The sequence below is a fragment of the Zootoca vivipara genome, chromosome 2 (assembly GCF_963506605.1).
Source record: "Zootoca vivipara chromosome 2, rZooViv1.1, whole genome shotgun sequence".
Lineage (NCBI taxonomy): Eukaryota > Metazoa > Chordata > Lepidosauria > Squamata > Lacertidae > Zootoca > Zootoca vivipara.
The window spans coordinates 102,177,945-102,196,095 of record NC_083277.1 but is presented as its reverse complement, the minus strand read 5'-3'; the positions used below and the strand labels follow the sequence as shown (position 1 = coordinate 102,196,095).

At 44.2% G+C, this 18,151-nt stretch overlaps 1 protein-coding gene across 2 annotated transcripts in view; it reads right to left on the bottom strand.

Moving 5' to 3' along the window:
- WIPI1 (WD repeat domain, phosphoinositide interacting 1) overlaps positions 1-17,440 on the bottom strand; it is a 44,578-nt gene extending 27,138 nt beyond the window's left edge. Inside the window, exons 1-4 of one of the 2 annotated variants that reach the window (XM_035104040.2) lie at positions 17,244-17,440; positions 8,430-8,512; positions 4,938-5,107; positions 359-455 (exon numbers count right to left, since the gene is read on the bottom strand). In XM_035104040.2, coding sequence (XP_034959931.2) covers positions 359-455; positions 4,938-5,107; positions 8,430-8,512; positions 17,244-17,311 — 418 coding nt within the window. In that variant the 5' untranslated portion in view covers positions 17,312-17,440. Of the gene's footprint in view, positions 1-358; positions 456-4,937; positions 5,108-8,429; positions 8,513-17,239 lie in introns of both variants that reach the window. The other variant, XM_035104041.2, reaches the window with a different exon arrangement.
- Between the last annotated feature and the right edge of the window lie 711 nt (positions 17,441-18,151).

The window sequence follows — 18,151 nt, the reverse complement described above, 5'->3', positions numbered from 1 at the left end:
TAAACCAAACTAAACCTTTTTTTCGCTTAAACCCATCCAGCTGCCTCTCCTGATGTTTTTAGATCAATGCAAATCTTACTAATGCCTCCAACTGAGAACCGAACACTGTCAAGATATTCCTTTCCCAAGGTCAACCAAGCAGCCTGATGCACAGTAACTCCAGATGCTGTAAACAAGAGTCTCTTTCAGGCGTTGCAACAAAATCACAGCCCAGGTCTGGACTACAACTCCAGCACCGAAGGCAGCTGCAGTCTAAATCACCTGGCAGGCACCGTGTCTGTCCCCAAGGCTCTTTTAGCCCAATTGAGCATTCATTTACAACCTTCTCTTACACAGAAAGCCAGACTTATTCCCTTACCTGTTGTGTTTGGAGGGGTGTCCAAGATCGTTTTCAGAAGCTTCATGTCCTTAATGTTATGGATATAAATAGATTCCTCCAAGCAAACAATTAGTCTCTGCAAATACAAAAAAAGCACAAGTTGTTGCTCAAGATAGGGCTCAAAACATTCCATCAGCACATGTCAGTTGCACTGGGAAGGTTCACAGACCGGCTCGGACTATCTACTTGGGAGAAAAGGCATCAGGTGTTCACATCAAACAGAAAGAGGTGTGATCTATGCTGAACTTGGTTTGGTCAAGAAAAATTATCTTAATCACTAAGATAAACTACTGTTTACACTATAGTGAGATATAGAAGCGAAGTGGTAGAGGGAGATCTGTCAGTTTAAAACAGATTACATTTCACCTCTTTTTTTTCAAATCTTCCAGCAATAAAACAGTAGCGTATTCGAGAAGCTAAGGTACAACTCTCTATTACATCTGCCTGAATGGCCCTCTACCTGGAATAAATACCACTCAAAAAGGTGGAATTAGAAAAATTTCAGTAAGAGTACCAGAGCTTATTTAAACGTTACATTTTTAGTGTGTGTCCTGCAAGCTAAAAGATAGCATTTGGTATTTCAAAACATGAGCTTGAGATAACCCGGATACAGCACCTAGCATTTATCAATGCCGATGGTGATGATTCAGGCTGCAATCCTATGCTCACTTACTGGAGAGTAAGTCAATGGGGCTTATTTCTGTAGAGACACAAAGTGCTTTAGCTGTCATATTCTTCCAGGTATCAAGATAATGTGCACAGCATTAACCATTATCTGACTGGCTGGAAAGTTATGCTCCCATCCACACCTCTTGCAGCAGTGACCACCAACACCAAGTTTGAAATCCTACACTTACTTGGGAATTCAATGGCAGCTACATCTGATGGGCCACGCATAAGATTGCAGCACACAACCACTGAACAGGAGGGAAGAATCCAATAATAACATATTCCCAGAGTGCAAACAAAAAGATCTTGTTTCTTTGAGGAAACAGCCTTGGAAACAGCAGCAAGACCTCATCTCTGAGAAGCTGCTCCTGTATCCAGCATCAACAAAGATTAAAGATGGAGTCTAGACTGTTGTTGGCCAATCAGCTTTTACCAATGAAAATTATGCCTGTGCTCTGGTAGCAAGTATTTTAAAACCAGGGGAAAATTGAGCACCCGATATAATGCCAGTGTATGACCAGAAGCTCCGAAGCCCCAGACCCTGAAAGAGTGATCTTTCTAATAAGAACTTAATCACAGGTGTTGATCATTTATTTGAAACCAGGATTTTAGAATTAAAAACTTACCTTGATTTCTTTCTTTTTTTAACCTGAGGAATAGCCTTTGCTACTTGAAGCCAAGGCTTCTCTGATTTTTGAGAATTTGCTCTGCTCTTTCTAGCTACAGAATCCCAAGCATAGCATTGCCAAGCGGTCACAATGAGTCATTTCGGTAATGCCTTCCAGACAGAAAATCGCTGGCATTTCCATGCACCTCATACTTAATGCTAGGAAAACAGAAGGGTTTGCATCATGCCTATAGTTGAAGATATTCCCTGGCAATCGTAAGATGAGCCCTGTAGGATCCAGCCCATCTGGACCAGCACTCTGTTCTCACAGTGACCACCAACCAGATACCTATGGAAAACTTGCAAACGGAAACTGAGCACAACTATTTAGAGGCGCATACTGTTACTGACCATGGAAGCTGAAAACCTGGTGGAGACTTTCATGAACTGTGGCATACATGGTAGCCGAGCTTCTAGCATTGTGCTTTTAAACCACTCCCAAGCATTTTTGGATAAATTTGACTCTTGACTTTCCCTTTCAGCTTCCTTTGCACCAACCCCTTCATTTTTTGAAAAGTTTCCTCTTCTGTAGTCCAATGTGACGTCTTTTAATGATAGCTGCCAGCTTTGAATTTTCTAACTTAGAATTATAATTACATAGCTTTCGCAGCTTCCTATGAAAGCAAAGTCCTCAACTACCTGTTTTGTCTTTTAAAGCCTGCCGTTAACTCCTAAAAACAAATCTTCATCTCACATCCATTTCCTTTTCAGGATGAGCACTTTAACCTTTCTTTTTGTCTCTGCCATGAACCCTCCACACACCTGTCGCAATTGCGGTGTACCTTTCTTTAAAGGGGGCGGGGGCTGAGCAAATATGTACATGCAAGTGTACATAGCACAGAGTGTGCAGTGACCAATGAGGGCTGTGTACAGCACAAAGAGTTCAAAACAAATAACCTGTGTTGACACCCAGGCCAGAATCTATTCTACTGGTGACACAACACCACTGAGGTGGAAGGAGGCCCTGATCCCAGGTGCTCTTACACCTGCATGCTAATTAACAGGTTCAAGTAAGGCTCTGGTTCAAATTTACAAGAAACCAGCCATTACTTCAGAACTGTGACCTGCACATACATATGCATTTTTAAGTAAGGATGTTTGTTTTGGACAATAGGAATCAACGGAGTGGAGCACTTTCCCTGTTAGGAAATGCTAATGAATTTGAGGCTTTTCAATTTAGGGCAGACAGGGTGGGTGAGATGACAACCGAGGGAGCAAGGCATAATAAAGATTCATAAAATTCTACGTAGCATGGAGGGAGTGAATACACTCAAACCTCGGTTTGTGACCGCCTCTGTTTGCGACCGCTTCGGTTTCCGACCACCGCGGACCCGGAAGTGTTTACATCCAGGTTCCGCGGCACTCGGATGCGCAGAAGCGATCTGTGCAGCACATGCACAGAAGTGCTCTATCGGCGCTTCACGCACATGCAGAAGAGTGCCTCGGGGAGCGACCGGCTCTGCGGAACCAATTGTGGTCGTAAATGGAGGTATGACTGTAGAGACATTTTCCCCTTACAGAGTAAGCATCTTTGGCAGGAGATTCAGGCAGAAGGAAGTACTGTACATCATAGCTGTCAAGTTTTCCCTTTTCTAGCTCCTGCCCACCTAGCAGTTCAAAAGCACGTCAAAGTGCAAGTAGATAAATAGGTACCGCTCCTGTGGGAAGGTAAATGGCGTTTCCATGCGCTGCTCTGGTTTTGTCAGAAGCGGCTTCGTGATGCTGGCCACATGACCCGGAAGCTGTCTGCGGACAAACACCAGCTCCCTCGGCCTATAGAGCAAGATGAGCGTGCAACCCCAGTGTCATCCGCGACTGGACCTAACGGTCAGGGGTACCTTTACCTTTACAAACTAGATTTAGAAAGGATAAAGCTCATTGAAGCTGGATCCATCAACAGCTTGATTGATAAATGGAACCTCCATGTTCAAAGAATACCTGAGATTACCAGATGTTCAGGACAAACAGCAAAAGACCACCATCTTTATGGCCTGCTTGCGAACTTCCTAGAGGCTTCTGGTTAGCCACTGTTTGAAACACTGGTTTTAAGTAGGCCTTCAGTCCCTTACAGCAAGGCAGTTCCTTGATGTTCTATAGCACAACCACCACTGAATGCAATGTCAGCACTTATGGGTGTAAGCTGAATCGCTCTGCACTTCTAGCCAGGGCAACAGAGAAGCCTCAATCCCTCAAACTCATAAACCCTGAGACACTTTGTCAAAAGCCGGGAGCTACACTGCTGACAACCAGTGGCCAAGATGCAACCCAACAAGGATTAGTAGCAGAACCTCTGCTCCAAAGGAATCTGCTATATTCACATTTTGGGGGGAGGGGCTTAGTTCTTCCCACCAGTGGAAACCTCTCACCACTTGGAAACCAAAGCATAGTTTTGCCAACATGTGCAACTAATAACTGTGCTGGAACCCAGCAGCTCCATTGAAAATGATTCTTCCATTTTCAAAACTAAGGTTTTCCATTAAGGAGTCCAATCAAGAAAAATAACAGCACACGCACAAAGAAACAAACTTTGCTCTTATGAAGATTTTGTAAAGTAAGAACCAGAGCCAGGCTGGGCTAAGGCAGTTCCTGCTTCCTAAATCATGCAATGATGCCGCAATGTACAGAAGATGGTAAAGGTAAAGGGACCCCTGACCATTAGGTCCAGTCGTGACCGACTCTGGGGTTGCGCGCTCATCTCGCATTATTGGCCGAGGGAGCCGGCGTATAGCTTCCAGGTCATGTGGCCAGCATGACAAAGCCGCTTCTGGCAAACCAGAGCAGCACATAGAAACGCCGTTTACCTTCCCGCTGTAGCGGTTCCTATTTATCTACTTGCATTTTGACGTGCTTTCGAACTGCTAGGTTGGCAGGAGCTGGGACCAAGCAACGGGAGCTCACCCCGTCACAGGGATTCGAACCGCCGACCTTCTGATCAGCAAGCCCTAGGCTCAGTGGTTTAACCACAGCGATGGTAGACTGCAAATGGCAAGGGATGGTGAGGCTTGGAGTCCAGCAATGTTCCCGGACCCTGAGTTAAAAGGAGTACTTTATTGGCGCCAGGGGGCGGGGGGGGGGGGGAGAGATGGATAGCTACTTGCAATCCAAGAGGAATAGTTCTTCTGAAAGGGATGTAGCAAGACTAAGACACAAACAGTATGAGCAAGAAAATTCAGATCACACATTTTTATGACTTGAGAGTGAACAAAGTCCCTACCCTCTTACCTGCCGATTGAGCCGGACAGAGAGGATATTGCTAGAGTAACTGTAGTTACAGATTTCGGTCCCTTTCTTGAAATGGTAGACGTTCATCTGCCGAGGCTTTGTCCGACTCACCACCACCACCAGGCTACTGGAGAAGAGGCGCTCTACAATGTAAACATCTGGGATTTCATCTGTGGGGTGAAATGAAAAGAGATGGAAAAGCTCTTGCTAAGGGGAGGAGAATCATATATGCATTCTGCTGAGCATAGGGCAAAATGCTGAGTCATCTGTTTCCCAAAGATTAGCCTCCACTGTCGGAACTTCGCACAGGTCACATTCAGGGATAGGGAAGTCAGAGGCAAATGGTTCATCTGCAGAAGGAATTTACAATCAGCTTCTTTTACAGCATCTGTATGATGCTAACTTGAGAAGCCAGTTCTCCTACTATGAGAGGGGTGTGTGGTATAATAAGCTCTAATAATACTTCCCCCCTTTCCTCCTAGTTTTTGTTGTACCCCAACAAAAAGGGGAAAGGTGAATTGCCCAAGGCAAGCTGATAAAATGAGACAAATTCCAAGGAGATATAAGGCTCTGTCGAGTGGGAGGAAACAAAATGGGCTTCCAGATGGAAGGGACAAGATGTACATAATCTCATCCCTTACCTGTTTGACAGCCACAGTTGGAAGGGATGACCCGTCCTTCCTGAAGGAAGGCTAAAACTAGAGAAAAGGGGAAAGTTTCTAGGCCAGTGGACAGAGTATTAGATTATAAAGTTCTCTTCCTGGCCCCAGTCCCAAAGTCTACCTGCACCCAAGCTATCTTTGCTAACAGCTGCTTAGTCGCATGAGCCAAACAAGCAGGGTTTTTTTTTATAATCGTAGACAGACTGTGTGAGCTCAAATGTCTGCTTGCCAGCTAATGCAACAGAAATGTTGTGGGACACCATAAAAGAATTTCAGAATGCAGAAAGCTCTCCGGTTTTAAACAATGGGATCCCAGCCACAGACCTAAATGTAATCCACTTGGGTTTCCCAACATACAGAGATAAACTAGACATAAAGGAGGAAATAGTTAGGGGGGGGGTTCACCATCTCTTATAATATTCTTTTTACTTTATTTTTTTGTATTGTATTAAGGCCTGGGTGGCCTTAAAAGGAAATTAGATATTTATGTAGATCTCCCTGCCTACACTTCCACTGGAATAGCAATAGGCTGCTTTGGGCATAGTGCTAAACCATGGTTTAGCATTACAAAAATGAATTGAAGTGAGCCTCAGGCTCATGCACTCCCTTCTCCTTCTCTACCAAGGCCACAAGCCTTTTGCTTCCGTTTTAGATTAACTGCAGCTTGCTGTGTGGTCCAAACCTACACATGAACAGATTAACCTTAACTATTGTTAATGGAAACAAGTCAACTTCAAACCATAGTTTATGAAGCTGGCTTGATTCCGCTAGCAGTAATAAGTTTAACCAGTCTAATCACAGACAACACATGTAATTGAAGTAAATCTAAAATGGAAGTTTCCCATCTCCATTTTTACAGTCACACCAGAGAAGGGGAGGGTGTTTGTACATGAACCCAAGAGTCACACAGGCTTTTTCTCAAAACATTAAACCATGGTTTACTTTGGCATCCAAAGGCAGCCATTATGGAGACATACAATCCAGTCATATGCATCCAATCTTAATTATCTAAATAATGTAATTGGGTGTAGGATCCACCAAACATAGTGAGATTTAAACCTGAGTAAGTATGCATAGGGTCACGCTATAACTGAAAGTGGCACAAATATGGATCTTCCTATATGCAAAGTTAAAAAAGAAAACAGCTGAAGAGAAAAATTATCATCAACCGTAATTGTGACTGCAGGAAAGGACAGGAGAGGTGGAATTTCAGCAGTGTTGTGGAAGGTGCAGCAGAATGATTTACTTGTGGCTCAAAACAAAAAAAAAAACAAAAAAAAACCCAACTAGCAGGTCAGGTTGCCCTGAAGTACATTGTCACAATCTGGTCACAGAGTGCTACCCAAGGACACAGTTCAGCATAGTTTTAAACTGACCTGGAATAACTGGGCAGACCTTGACTGACAAATGTATATCTTTGTGTTGCTAAGTTGCATGAGAGCATGCAGCCAAATGGAAGCCTTTTTAAAAAGAGGTATTTAAAGTGAAACGCTACTGACAGCAACCACAGTGCAGGATGTGTATTTCATTTGGAAAGCTGATCTTTGCCCCTTTGTTTTGAATTTCTAATCTTGTTTAAGCACTTCTAAGTACAGTATGCTTAATAAAATCATTTCCCCACCGCATTTGCAACCCGAACCATGCCCGAGACTATGAGCTCTACAAAAAGAATGTGGTTCTGTGGCATACAAAGCAAAGGCCACTTTAGGCTGTTAATGGAAACATAATATTCCAAGTGTCTGAAAAATACAGCTTTACTCTTCTCTACGATGACCTCATGGAAATACTGAACCTTGAGCAAAGGAGGCTTGAAGGTTGTGGGGGGCAGGGGTTTGTGGCAGCGAGATTAAGCAAAAACGTGGTGGCAATTTTGAAATATATAGAGGAAAACACCTGATCCAGCCAAGGGTAAACATTTTAAAGTCATTCATTTCAGTACTGTCTATATAATTTTCATTGATATTAAAGTGGTAAAGCCGCTTGATCATGCCTACCACCAGCAATAGGGGGACCAGCCATGCACCAAAGGACAGCAGAAAAGGCAACGGGTTTGAACTGCGGAATGATAGGCTTGGGTTAAAAAGAAGGAAACTGTCCCATCTATATCGCTCAACATTGGGTGGGCAGAGGCAGAGTTGAGGTGACAACAAGAGTCTCTTATTTGAAGACTTTCAAGGAGAGGATGCTTGACAAAAAGCTGGACTTGAGCTTCAATGGCATGTTTTGCAGTCAGTTCTCTGCTGTCGCCTATGATGAACCAAACGGGGCGAAGGGGCAGGCCAATCCTGAATATCCTGACCATGGCTGCCTTTAGGAATAAAAAGGTCATTGTTTCACATTGAAGCTTTCCCCCTAAATTCTCAGACTCTCTACTGCAACGCGCAACTGCGTTTTCCCAGTAGTGATCACACCTATTTACTTTGGAGATACAGCTCTGGATATTTGAAAATGTTGGCTCGATCCCCACAAGTCAGTGAAGATTGCACAGCTGAGCATTTACCGGTAATTTGCTCCAACTCACAGCGGAATGATTGGGACTGAACTACTAATGCAAATAGGCTCAAGATTGCTTTAAATTCATACTGGTGTCCAAAACAAGGAAGAATCTCCACCACTGTTTTATGCTGTCTTTGTGGGCGACTGTCCCTTTAACACAGCTGCATCTAGCGCAGTTTGAACACAAGCAAGGCTACAGCCAAGATATGCCATCTGTTTTCTAGCAGGAATGACAAAATGGAATTGCTCCATTGAGGCAGATTAAAGTGCTGTAATGCAGGATAATGCCTGTCATCGGCCAATATTTTGTTGTATCAAAACAGAATAGACTTACTGCTTTCATGGACCTGATCCAGCTGCTCCACAGAACTCAAGGAAAAAAGCCTGTACCCAGTTCTGGTTCCAATAGCCAGGGAACTGCAAAAGATAATATAAGCATTGGTTACTTGCAAAGCTTGGCACATTCTGAACCAGAATGATTGTCTGGCAATAGGAAAGTTGGATCTGATGGGTTTGATGGCAAGATTAAGGAAGAGACCTATGGGTTAAGGAACTCATTCAGAAAGGTACCTACGGTTACATGTCTGAAAATCTTACCTCTCAGCTAAAAGGTTACAAGCTACTCACAAAAACCAAGGAGTACTTAGAGAAAGGAACAGAACTGCCCAAGCCCTAAGAAGCCAACAGGAACCCAGATGTGGAAGTACTGAGAACAGGGAGGGAGGATACTATGACGAGAGACTAACCCATGAGCATGCAGAACCAACTGGAAGGGTGAAAATTAAGAAACTTTAGAAGTTTACCTGGGATAATAAGGGCTTGTATTAGGGAGAGGAAGCAGCAGCACATCTGTACTTAAGATGATACAGGGTAGCAAGCAGGTGTGCAAATATTACAAATGTCCCAGCCATTATTATTTGTATAGATTTGTAAGTCATCTATACATAATTTAAAGAGCAGTGAAAGAGCGGAGCGACAAGTCCCTGCTCCAAGGAGCATACAATCTAAATTAAAACTGCAGGTGGGTAGCTGGAAGAGACAATGATAATGAGACTGAATGCAACCAGATGCAGCAAACGGTACTTAAGACTTTGCTTCAGCTTTGGATTAAAAACCTGAAGCACAGCTGTGGCACCTGTAGGGTTATAGTTCCCTAAGTTCCAGACAGCATGGCCAATCATCAGTAATGTAGTGCAGCGTCAACTGGAGGACCACAGGTAGTGCCCATTCTCCATCGGGAGAATAAGGTTAGTTTGCTCAACATATACATATTTATTACATTTATATCCTACCTTTCTTCCACAGAGCTCAAGACAATGTACACAGAGCTCTCAAGTATATTAAGTTTATAGGCAGCATCCCATCCAGAAATTGAACAGTCAGTGGCCTCCTCAACTTCAGAAAGTTTGCGGAATCGTGTGCCATCAGACTGTAATAACCCTGTGCCTGCACGTTATGTATGAAGCTATCAAGCGACAGTTCTGCAACATTTGGCTTCCCCTGCCAAATGTACACACAGCAGGTACAAAGCATTACATTTAACTGATGTCATGCTGACTTGCTTGATCTAAGCAGTTGTACACGTCAATGTTTCATTTTGTGATTACCTTAAAATATCCTAGAATGAAGACGACACAATTGCGTATAACATACAAGCACCCCTATCAGTTTTCTACCGACGCTCTTTGTTCAAATGCTCAACAAGAAAATTTTCACACATATACACACACTTGCTAACTAACACGCTTTCTACTTTGCCTCCCACACCTGTCAGATATATTGACATAAGCAAACTAATCTTCCTACCTTTCCTGACTACTGGTTGAAGCTGTGAATGAGTAGGCAATTAGGAGACTGAAGAAGAGAGGCACAACAAAATGCATAAGAAGGTGCAATCCTAAACCCAAATGAATACAGTGGGATTTACTTCCAACTAAACATGCATAGGATTGCACTGTTACTCTGTCAACAGAGAGTTTATGACTGCAATCCTAAACACGCCTAACTAGGAGTAAGCCCCACTGAACTCAGTAGGACATACTTTTTAATAGACATGGTTACAATTCCACCAAGATTTTCCCCATCCCTGGGCTGAAGATGTCATACACAGTGGTGATAGCAGTGGGATCCAATGAACAGAGAAATCCTACCTTACTAAGGTGAAAGGAGAAGATCTGCTGGCAGAGTAACTGCCACATCCTCTCCCCCCACCTCACTGTGGCCAGGGAATTAACTACCCTAGCACCTTAGTTCCAGAGGTAGATCAAGGGAACAAAGAGGCTTAGGATGTGACATCTCTGTTCCCACCTCAGATGTTTCTCCCTGCTCCACCAATGGGAACTCCTATTCCAGCAGAGCTTTCCACACGTGGGCCAGAGGATGTCTAGTGGGATGTTGACCTGCTAGCATACTTCCATCTCTGCTGGCAGAGCATGGCTTAGCTTCCTAAGGCCCCTCAGCTGATTAGCCAGTGTGAGTCAGATTGCTCCCTTAACTGATAGAGATACTTACTGGAATAAGGCGAGATTTGGGCTTCAGAGTCAACCCAACCAGGTGAGTAATGAAAGCAAAATAGGCAAAATGTCCTCTGTCCCCCAATGTTTGGCAGCTTACTTCCTTGTTACTTCCCCTACCCCAAACTATAAGGCACAGGCATTACATTTATATATTAAAGAGACGTCTTCCTATCTCTTTCCAAATAATCCACATTTTACTTCCAATATAATTTATCTGATTCTTCTTCTTCTACCAGGATTTACATTTCTAAACAGAGAGATTTTGTGTGCGTGCATATAAAGTGACACGCAGGTACTATTGATCTTTTCCATAATCCTCATTTCCCCACTTTGCCATAGATTCAAATCCCAAAGCTCCCACTTGAGACTCGCCACTGACCTATGCATCTGAAGGCAACCCTGTTTAGGGAAGCTTTTAATATCTGAAGGACTATTGTATTTTAATATTTTGTTGGAAGCTGCCCAGAGTGGCTGGTGAAACCCAGCCAGATGGGCAGGTATAACTAATATATTATTATTATTATTATTATTATTATTATTATTATTATTATTATGCTGGCCCCCATTCTTTTTACACTCACAATGGGGTGAAAGGTAGGCACAAAAATAAATGCAACTTCGATTCTCAGAATAAATGTGCACTGGATCCAGCATCCACTGGATCTTTCGCATACCAGCAATCCAAACCTCGGACAAACAATTCCATTGTGATCTGAATGGCACCATTATATAGCAATTTGCAACCTAACAGGCATGAATCAGATATAAATATGAGAAGCAAACCTGTAAAGCAGGAAATGTGACACAAGAGAGAATTAAAACACTGCAATGGCCTTTAAGTAGTTCTAGAGAAACACAGTTCTAGAATGGCATAACAAGGGAGGCTGCCAGATACTGATGACATTGGGTATATTGGGAAAGCTGTCGCTCAGAATTATCTGAGCGGGAGGGGGAGGGGTGTTGCTCCACCATTCTGCTTTCCAGAAAGGCAGAGCATATTCTGAGTTCAGGTCTTTATCAGCCCCATTCTGTTATTTAGCATTTGTTAGGGCAAAGAGTACTAAGATTAGACACAACCTATAATCTCATTTAATACAATCATTCCACCATGCAGGTAGAGGGCTGTTTGTCTGAATGTTTCCCCAATATTCAAGAAAAGCTACACATGGAAACCCAGCTGCCAGGGGGAAACCTTCTGACCCCAAAACTACCCAGCCTAGCCATCCCCCCTCAAAATACTACTGCCTTTAAGTGCAGAAAGTTTTATGTTAGGGACCATTCAAACATACAGCCTTTGTCTTGCAGTCTAAAATGGCACAGCCCAGGATGGACATGTCTATCTTATGTACATTTCCTCTGAAATGTCGGCTCACATGACTGGCTGCAGAGGTAGCTTTACTTCTATTATTGGAAGCTGTAGATCTTAGGTACTGCACAGAATGGAATCAGTAACAGAAGGATCCTTAGTTCAATAAAGTTCTGTGGTAGATAGGGACTAGCTATGTCTCATGTTCATTTTCTGACGCTTCAAATAGGGGAGCAGGACCATCAACGTTTAGACAAGAGCAAGGTTCATCTGCTACTGATGACACTCCCTGTCTCATTTTCCAACTTCTTACCTTCTGCCCTGATATTTCATGCCTGGAACAATCTCTTCACATTTTATGAACCACTTGCTTCTTTTCTTTAATTTCCTCCTCACAATACACTTCTTCAGCAAAGCCTTTTTTTGACTCGCTTCTCTCTCTTACTTGCTTACCTCACATGCACTTTTTCACCTACCGGATTCTCCTTCCGCATCTGGAAGCCAGATGGGCAGACACAAGAGACTTTTAATTTGTGGTGCCCTTATGCCGAAGAGAAGGAGTCTTTCCCATTCAGAAGACAGTGTTTCCACTAAGATTTTACACACTTTGCCCAAAAATTATTTAATCTACGATTTGTTTGTAGAAAGGGTTTATATACCATGTCACATGACTGGCTTTTCTGACCCTCCATGACCACAGGAAATAAACTTCTAATTACCAAATGCCTGGAGACAAACAGGGGTTAGCTAGCTTCTCTATGACATAGTTTGAACTTCAAGAGACACTGATCTGGGCAGTATTGGAGACAGATTGCTGAATTAATGGACCTTTAATCTGATCCAACAAGGCAATGCCTTTTCTTAGAGTTCCCTTCCTCAACTTAAGAATCTAATCCAGGCATCCCCAAACTGCGGCCCTCCAGATGTTTTGGCCTACAACTCCCATGATCCCTAGCTAACAGGACCAGTGGTCAGGGAAGATGGGAATTGTAGTCCAAAACATCTGGAGGGCCAAAGTTTGGGGATGCCTGATCTAATCCATCTGTGCTCCCTTTAATTTGCCCACAGTTTATCTTCTATTCAGTATGGTTTTAAGATCAAAACAAAATAACTGCAACAGCAGCTCACACTAATAGTCAATCCATCTCTAGCATTCTGCCTTTGACAGGGGATCCGAGGAAGTGATAAAGTATGAAACAATCCCTCCACTGGTGTTCACCTCCTAATACCCAAAACAGCAGAAAACACCACTAACATCTGAACCTAAAATGTGTCACATCATGTGTTAAACTCATTTGACTTTCATTCACTGTGCCCTATGGCAAAGTGTTTCATAGACCAATTAGGCAGCAACCAGTATGAAAGCCTTCTGCCTTTTGTTTGTTTGAAACATGCTCCCCGATGACTTCCTTCAATGTCCTTTGTTTCCTGCATTTTGGCTCAGAGCAAAGATATTTCCTGTTCACAGTAATATATTTCTGGCTCAGAGGTTGCTCCCCACCCCCACCCCCACCCCAATTATAAAATGATAAGATGTCAGACCTCAAGTTCACCTTTCTCCACATCCTGTTTAAGGCAATGAGCAGTTCCTCAGGATTTATTGCACAGCACTAACAACCACAATGGAAGCACAGTGAAGACAGGAGACTCATCCTGCACCTTAATTGCACATGATTAATATGACCGGAAAAATCACATTGTAACTTGTTTAATGCAATACTGCAGTTGCTGGAGCCTGTTCAACAACTTCCATAGTTGGAAACTGCTACAACCCTTGAAAGATCCTGGAGAGAGAGGAAATTTTTTTATATAAAGATAGATAGATGGGTGGATGAGATTGGGTGGGGAATGAGAAAGAGGATACTGTATTTTGTTCTCATTCGTTTGCATTCTTGAGCACTATCTGACATCCAAGAATCAAACTTCTCTCTGCAACCATGAGGACCAGAAACTTGTCTTCATAGAACCACAGGGGTTGTTGGGACCACAAGGGGAATACCCAGTAGCGGAGGGACGGGGGAGGCGGTCCACGGGCGGCACTAGGGCTGCAGGGCACCCTCCAGCGGGATGCGGCATGAGATATGTGTGGTGCATGGCTTGCAGGGGCGCCCTAGCTGCCACCTCTCTCCTGGCCGCAGTCACCCTCCAGCTGAGGGGAGGTGGCTTGCCCCTGCCCCAGCTCGCCCCGCCCAATGGGTGGCTTGCCCCACCCCCATGGGCAGCTAGCCCTGTCCCAGGCGCACAGCTCCGGGTGCCCAGGACAGGGCTAGCTACACTGCTGCGAGTACCGTGCCAAACCCTGCATCAGAGGAATGTATAAAATCAAACACCAATCTGTGCCAATTCCCGTTTCAACAACACCAAGAACTGCTTCATATATTACAGTAGATGCAGGCATACCTTAGTACTTCGGCATGTACCACTTTCTAACCTGAAAACATACAAATGTAGCTACATTTCTTTTACACTGCATGCACACTTCAGAAATCTGCGCCAACCATGGCTCCCTACATCTCGTTTCTAAAGCATACAAGCAGTAAAAAGATGGACCAGTGCCTCACACATTCTAGAGTAAAAAGAAAGATATGCTAAACGTTTAATGTGTAGTGCATTGCATTATGTGGGCCTACAGGATTATATACCCCCAATAGTAACAGGCACAAGAGTCTAAGCCCTGGCAAAGGGATCATAGTTTTCCTTTAAAACAGGGGGGTGGGGTGGGGACCTGTGGCACTCTATATCAGGGGTCAGCAAACTTTTTCAGCAGGGGGTTGGGCCACTGTCCCTCATACCTTGTGGGGGGCCGGACTATATTTTGAAGGGGAAAAAATGAATGACTTCCTATGCCCCACAAATAACCCAGAGATGTGTTTTAAATAAAAGGGCACATTCTACTCATGTAAAAAACACATTGATTTCCAGAACTAACACAGGCCGGATTTAGATGGCGATTGGGCTGAACAGCCCCAGCCAGTATCATAAATGGTCAGGGATAATAGTAGTTGTAGTTCAGGATGTTATGGGAGGGCCACAGCTTCCCAATCTCCAGTTTAAAGCATCCTTCATCAAGGAGGAGTCCGTTACTGTCTGTCATCTGTGCACATCATTTCAGTTAGATTTTTAAGAAGCGGGACAACAACTGAAACCATACTTGGGATTTAAACTGTGAATACACCATTGTGGCATTTCCTGTTGCCCTTCCTGCTAAACAAGATTGCCTTTCCTGTACATTTGGTCCACGGGGTTAGCTACCAAAGGCAAGTACAGGAGAGAAGAGGAGAAAATGAAAAGGCATCACCACAGCCACTACACAAAGAGCTGGAGAGTGATAAAAGGAGAAAGCCAGGCTTTGGGGCTTGGCTTCAGTTCTTTTGGAATTACTAACCTATTCTTGAGCTGGTGGAAAGCTAGCTTATATAGAATCATCAGGCTGAGCAGCCCAAAGTCTAACCACATTCAACTTCATACCCCAAAGCAGTGTTTCCTATCCTGTAGGCTGTGACTTGCAAGTGGGTCACAAAACTTGTGCAAGTGGATTTAAACCTAAACCCAATATAATTATTGCTTTTAATCCTATAAACTGGTATGACGATACCTATTACAACTTTTTCTTTTGTTGGCATATTATAATGCTGTGCTTACATTTGTAACAGAATGTCAGAAAGGCTCAATCCTTACATTTTAGCACTTGGTAACCACTCTCTGGTGGCAAATTCAGTGACAGTTTGCCAAGAGATGCTTATATAGGGAGTTATTCTGAGTGTTACAGCTCAGTTCTGATGCACAGGTACTTGTGGTGAGCTATCGCTGAATCTGTCACCAGACTTGATCGTTTAGCCAAGGATAACTGAGTTTGCTTAGTCAAACTTTTTCCACTTTTTCTGCTGAAGAAACACAAAACTTTGAATGGGTGTGGAACCAATTTGCAGTTGATAAAGTTCACAAAGTCGTCATTGAATTATCATGCGATAGGAACCTCAAAGGAAAAATGTTTGGAAGTGAGGTATCTGAATTTTGGATTCATGCTACCAAAATTACTCTGTTATTACCAAGTATCCCAAATGTGCTGATGCCATTTGATGGTACATAATTTTGCAGGCTTTTCAGCAATTATGCCTATGAAGTTGAAATACAGCACAGCAGTATCAGATCAATAGTGACCTGAGACCATATCTGACAGCCATCAAACTCCACAATGACCTGCAAGCTCAGCCATCCCACTGATACTCTACACCAGGGGTCAGCAAACTTTTTCAGCAGGGGGCCGGTCCACTGTCCCTCAGACCTTGTGGGGGGCCGGACTATATTTTGAAAAAATATATGAATGAATTCCTATGCCCCAAAAATAACGCAGAGATGCATTTTAAATAAAAGGACACATTCTACTCATGTAAAAACATGCTGATTCCCGGACCGTCGGTGGGCCAGATTTAGAAGGTGATTGGGTCGTATCTGGCCCATGGGCCTTAATTTGGGGACCCCTGCTCTACACTGATACACTATAACATGAACAAAACGATTCAGGCAATTCACAGTTGATTATCTCTAAACACTGCTTGTGTAACCCTATGTTCTTAGAATAATTTGCAATAGCTTATGAAGCAATATCCTGCAATCAGATGATTGGTGTTCTTACATCTCCATTAAAAAAAAACCCCTTAATAACTTTGTAAATAATAGAAAATGATATATATATATATATAGAGAGAGAGAGTATACATATATACATATATATGTATATGTATGTATTTTTTTGTGTATCTCTCTCACACACAAATTCCACATTAATATTTGCTTGATGCCTCAAGTCATGGTTATTACACAGGCAAACCTGCAGTTAAACATTTATGAAAATGATGGTTGCTGAAGACCTAAAGTCCAAAATTTACGCAGTAATAAATCAACTAGTCACTATGCGAAGTAAATTTCGACTTGTTGGGACTTTAAAAAAAAAGGTCGGGATCCACACAGCTCGTGGGGAAGTGTGGCGATAGGGAAAAGCTTATCCATCACACACCAGACGTAACTTTTTGCCCACGTTGCCCTAATTTTAGCGCACCTCAGAGAGCGGGAATAATCCAAAGATGCTGTTAACAAGATCTCCAAACTAAACCGGGTATCCATTAATTCTGTATGCCCCGTTTCCACGACCCCGCCCCTTCTTCCCTTCCTTTCTAAGGCCGCCGTCCCTTCCCCGCCTTGGGCAGCCTGGAGGAGAGGGTGGCTTCGCTCCCTGGGCTGGGCTCCCTCTTTCGCCGGGGTGGAAGCGAGTGGACGGGCAGGGAAGGGGAGCCTGACCCGCTCTGCTCTCTCCCCACTCACGTACGTGCAGTCCTGGTTGTAGGAGAAGCAGCTGAGCGCCTCCGGCTCCCCTTCTCCGCCGGCGGCCTCCATGGACGGCGGTCGCGCCGAAGCCCCGGCCTCGATTTTTGCCCCTCGCCGGGGTTCGGCGTCTATCCCCCCCGCCGGACTTAGGTCTTCCCACCCCCCACTCCGCAGCCACAGCTCCACGGCAGCAGCAGCAGCAACAACAACAAGCCTCGCAGTCACCGCCGGCCTGAGGGCGGCGCCATCTTCCCTGCCGAGCTTTCCTATTGGGCGGCGAAGGTTCGGAAGGGCCGCCTTTAGCCCCGCCTCCCGCGGCCGACGGGTTGGGAAGCCTTCGGTCGAAAGCCAGGGATCCGGAGCTCTCAGGCCGCGCCCATGACGCCAACAGGGCCGGCAGCGATTGGCTGGCGAGGTGGAAACAGCTGACGGTGGCCACGTGGTTGTGTTGTGGTGGTTGCATCAGCCTGGAAGGGTGTCAGAAGTGGGCGGCAGGTGAGCCGCCGAGCGATGAGCTGGCGGCAGCTGCAGCTGCAGGATCCCCGGGGCGCCGCCCTTTTCCCGGGGCCATCTTCCGCTTTCCACGCTGCATTCTTTTGTTTCTGCTTTAAGCGGATTATTTCTAATTACGGCTCTGGGTTTTTGTAAACGGGCAGCCCGTTACCTCCTTGATTTGGGCGGAATGACTACTGTAGAATAAACCACTTAACCATTATAACCTAACGAGGCTTTATGCTTTAGTTTCTCTACTTTTCTCTCTCTCTTCGTTATGTTTTCTATTGTTCTCCTCCCTCTTCTTTCGTTTGCACTTTTATGATTAATAAAAATAATTTATTTATATGCCAAGCCTCTAACTGGGTTAATCGGGTCGTCTGGGCGGCTTCCAACAAGTCAAAACACAGTGAGTCA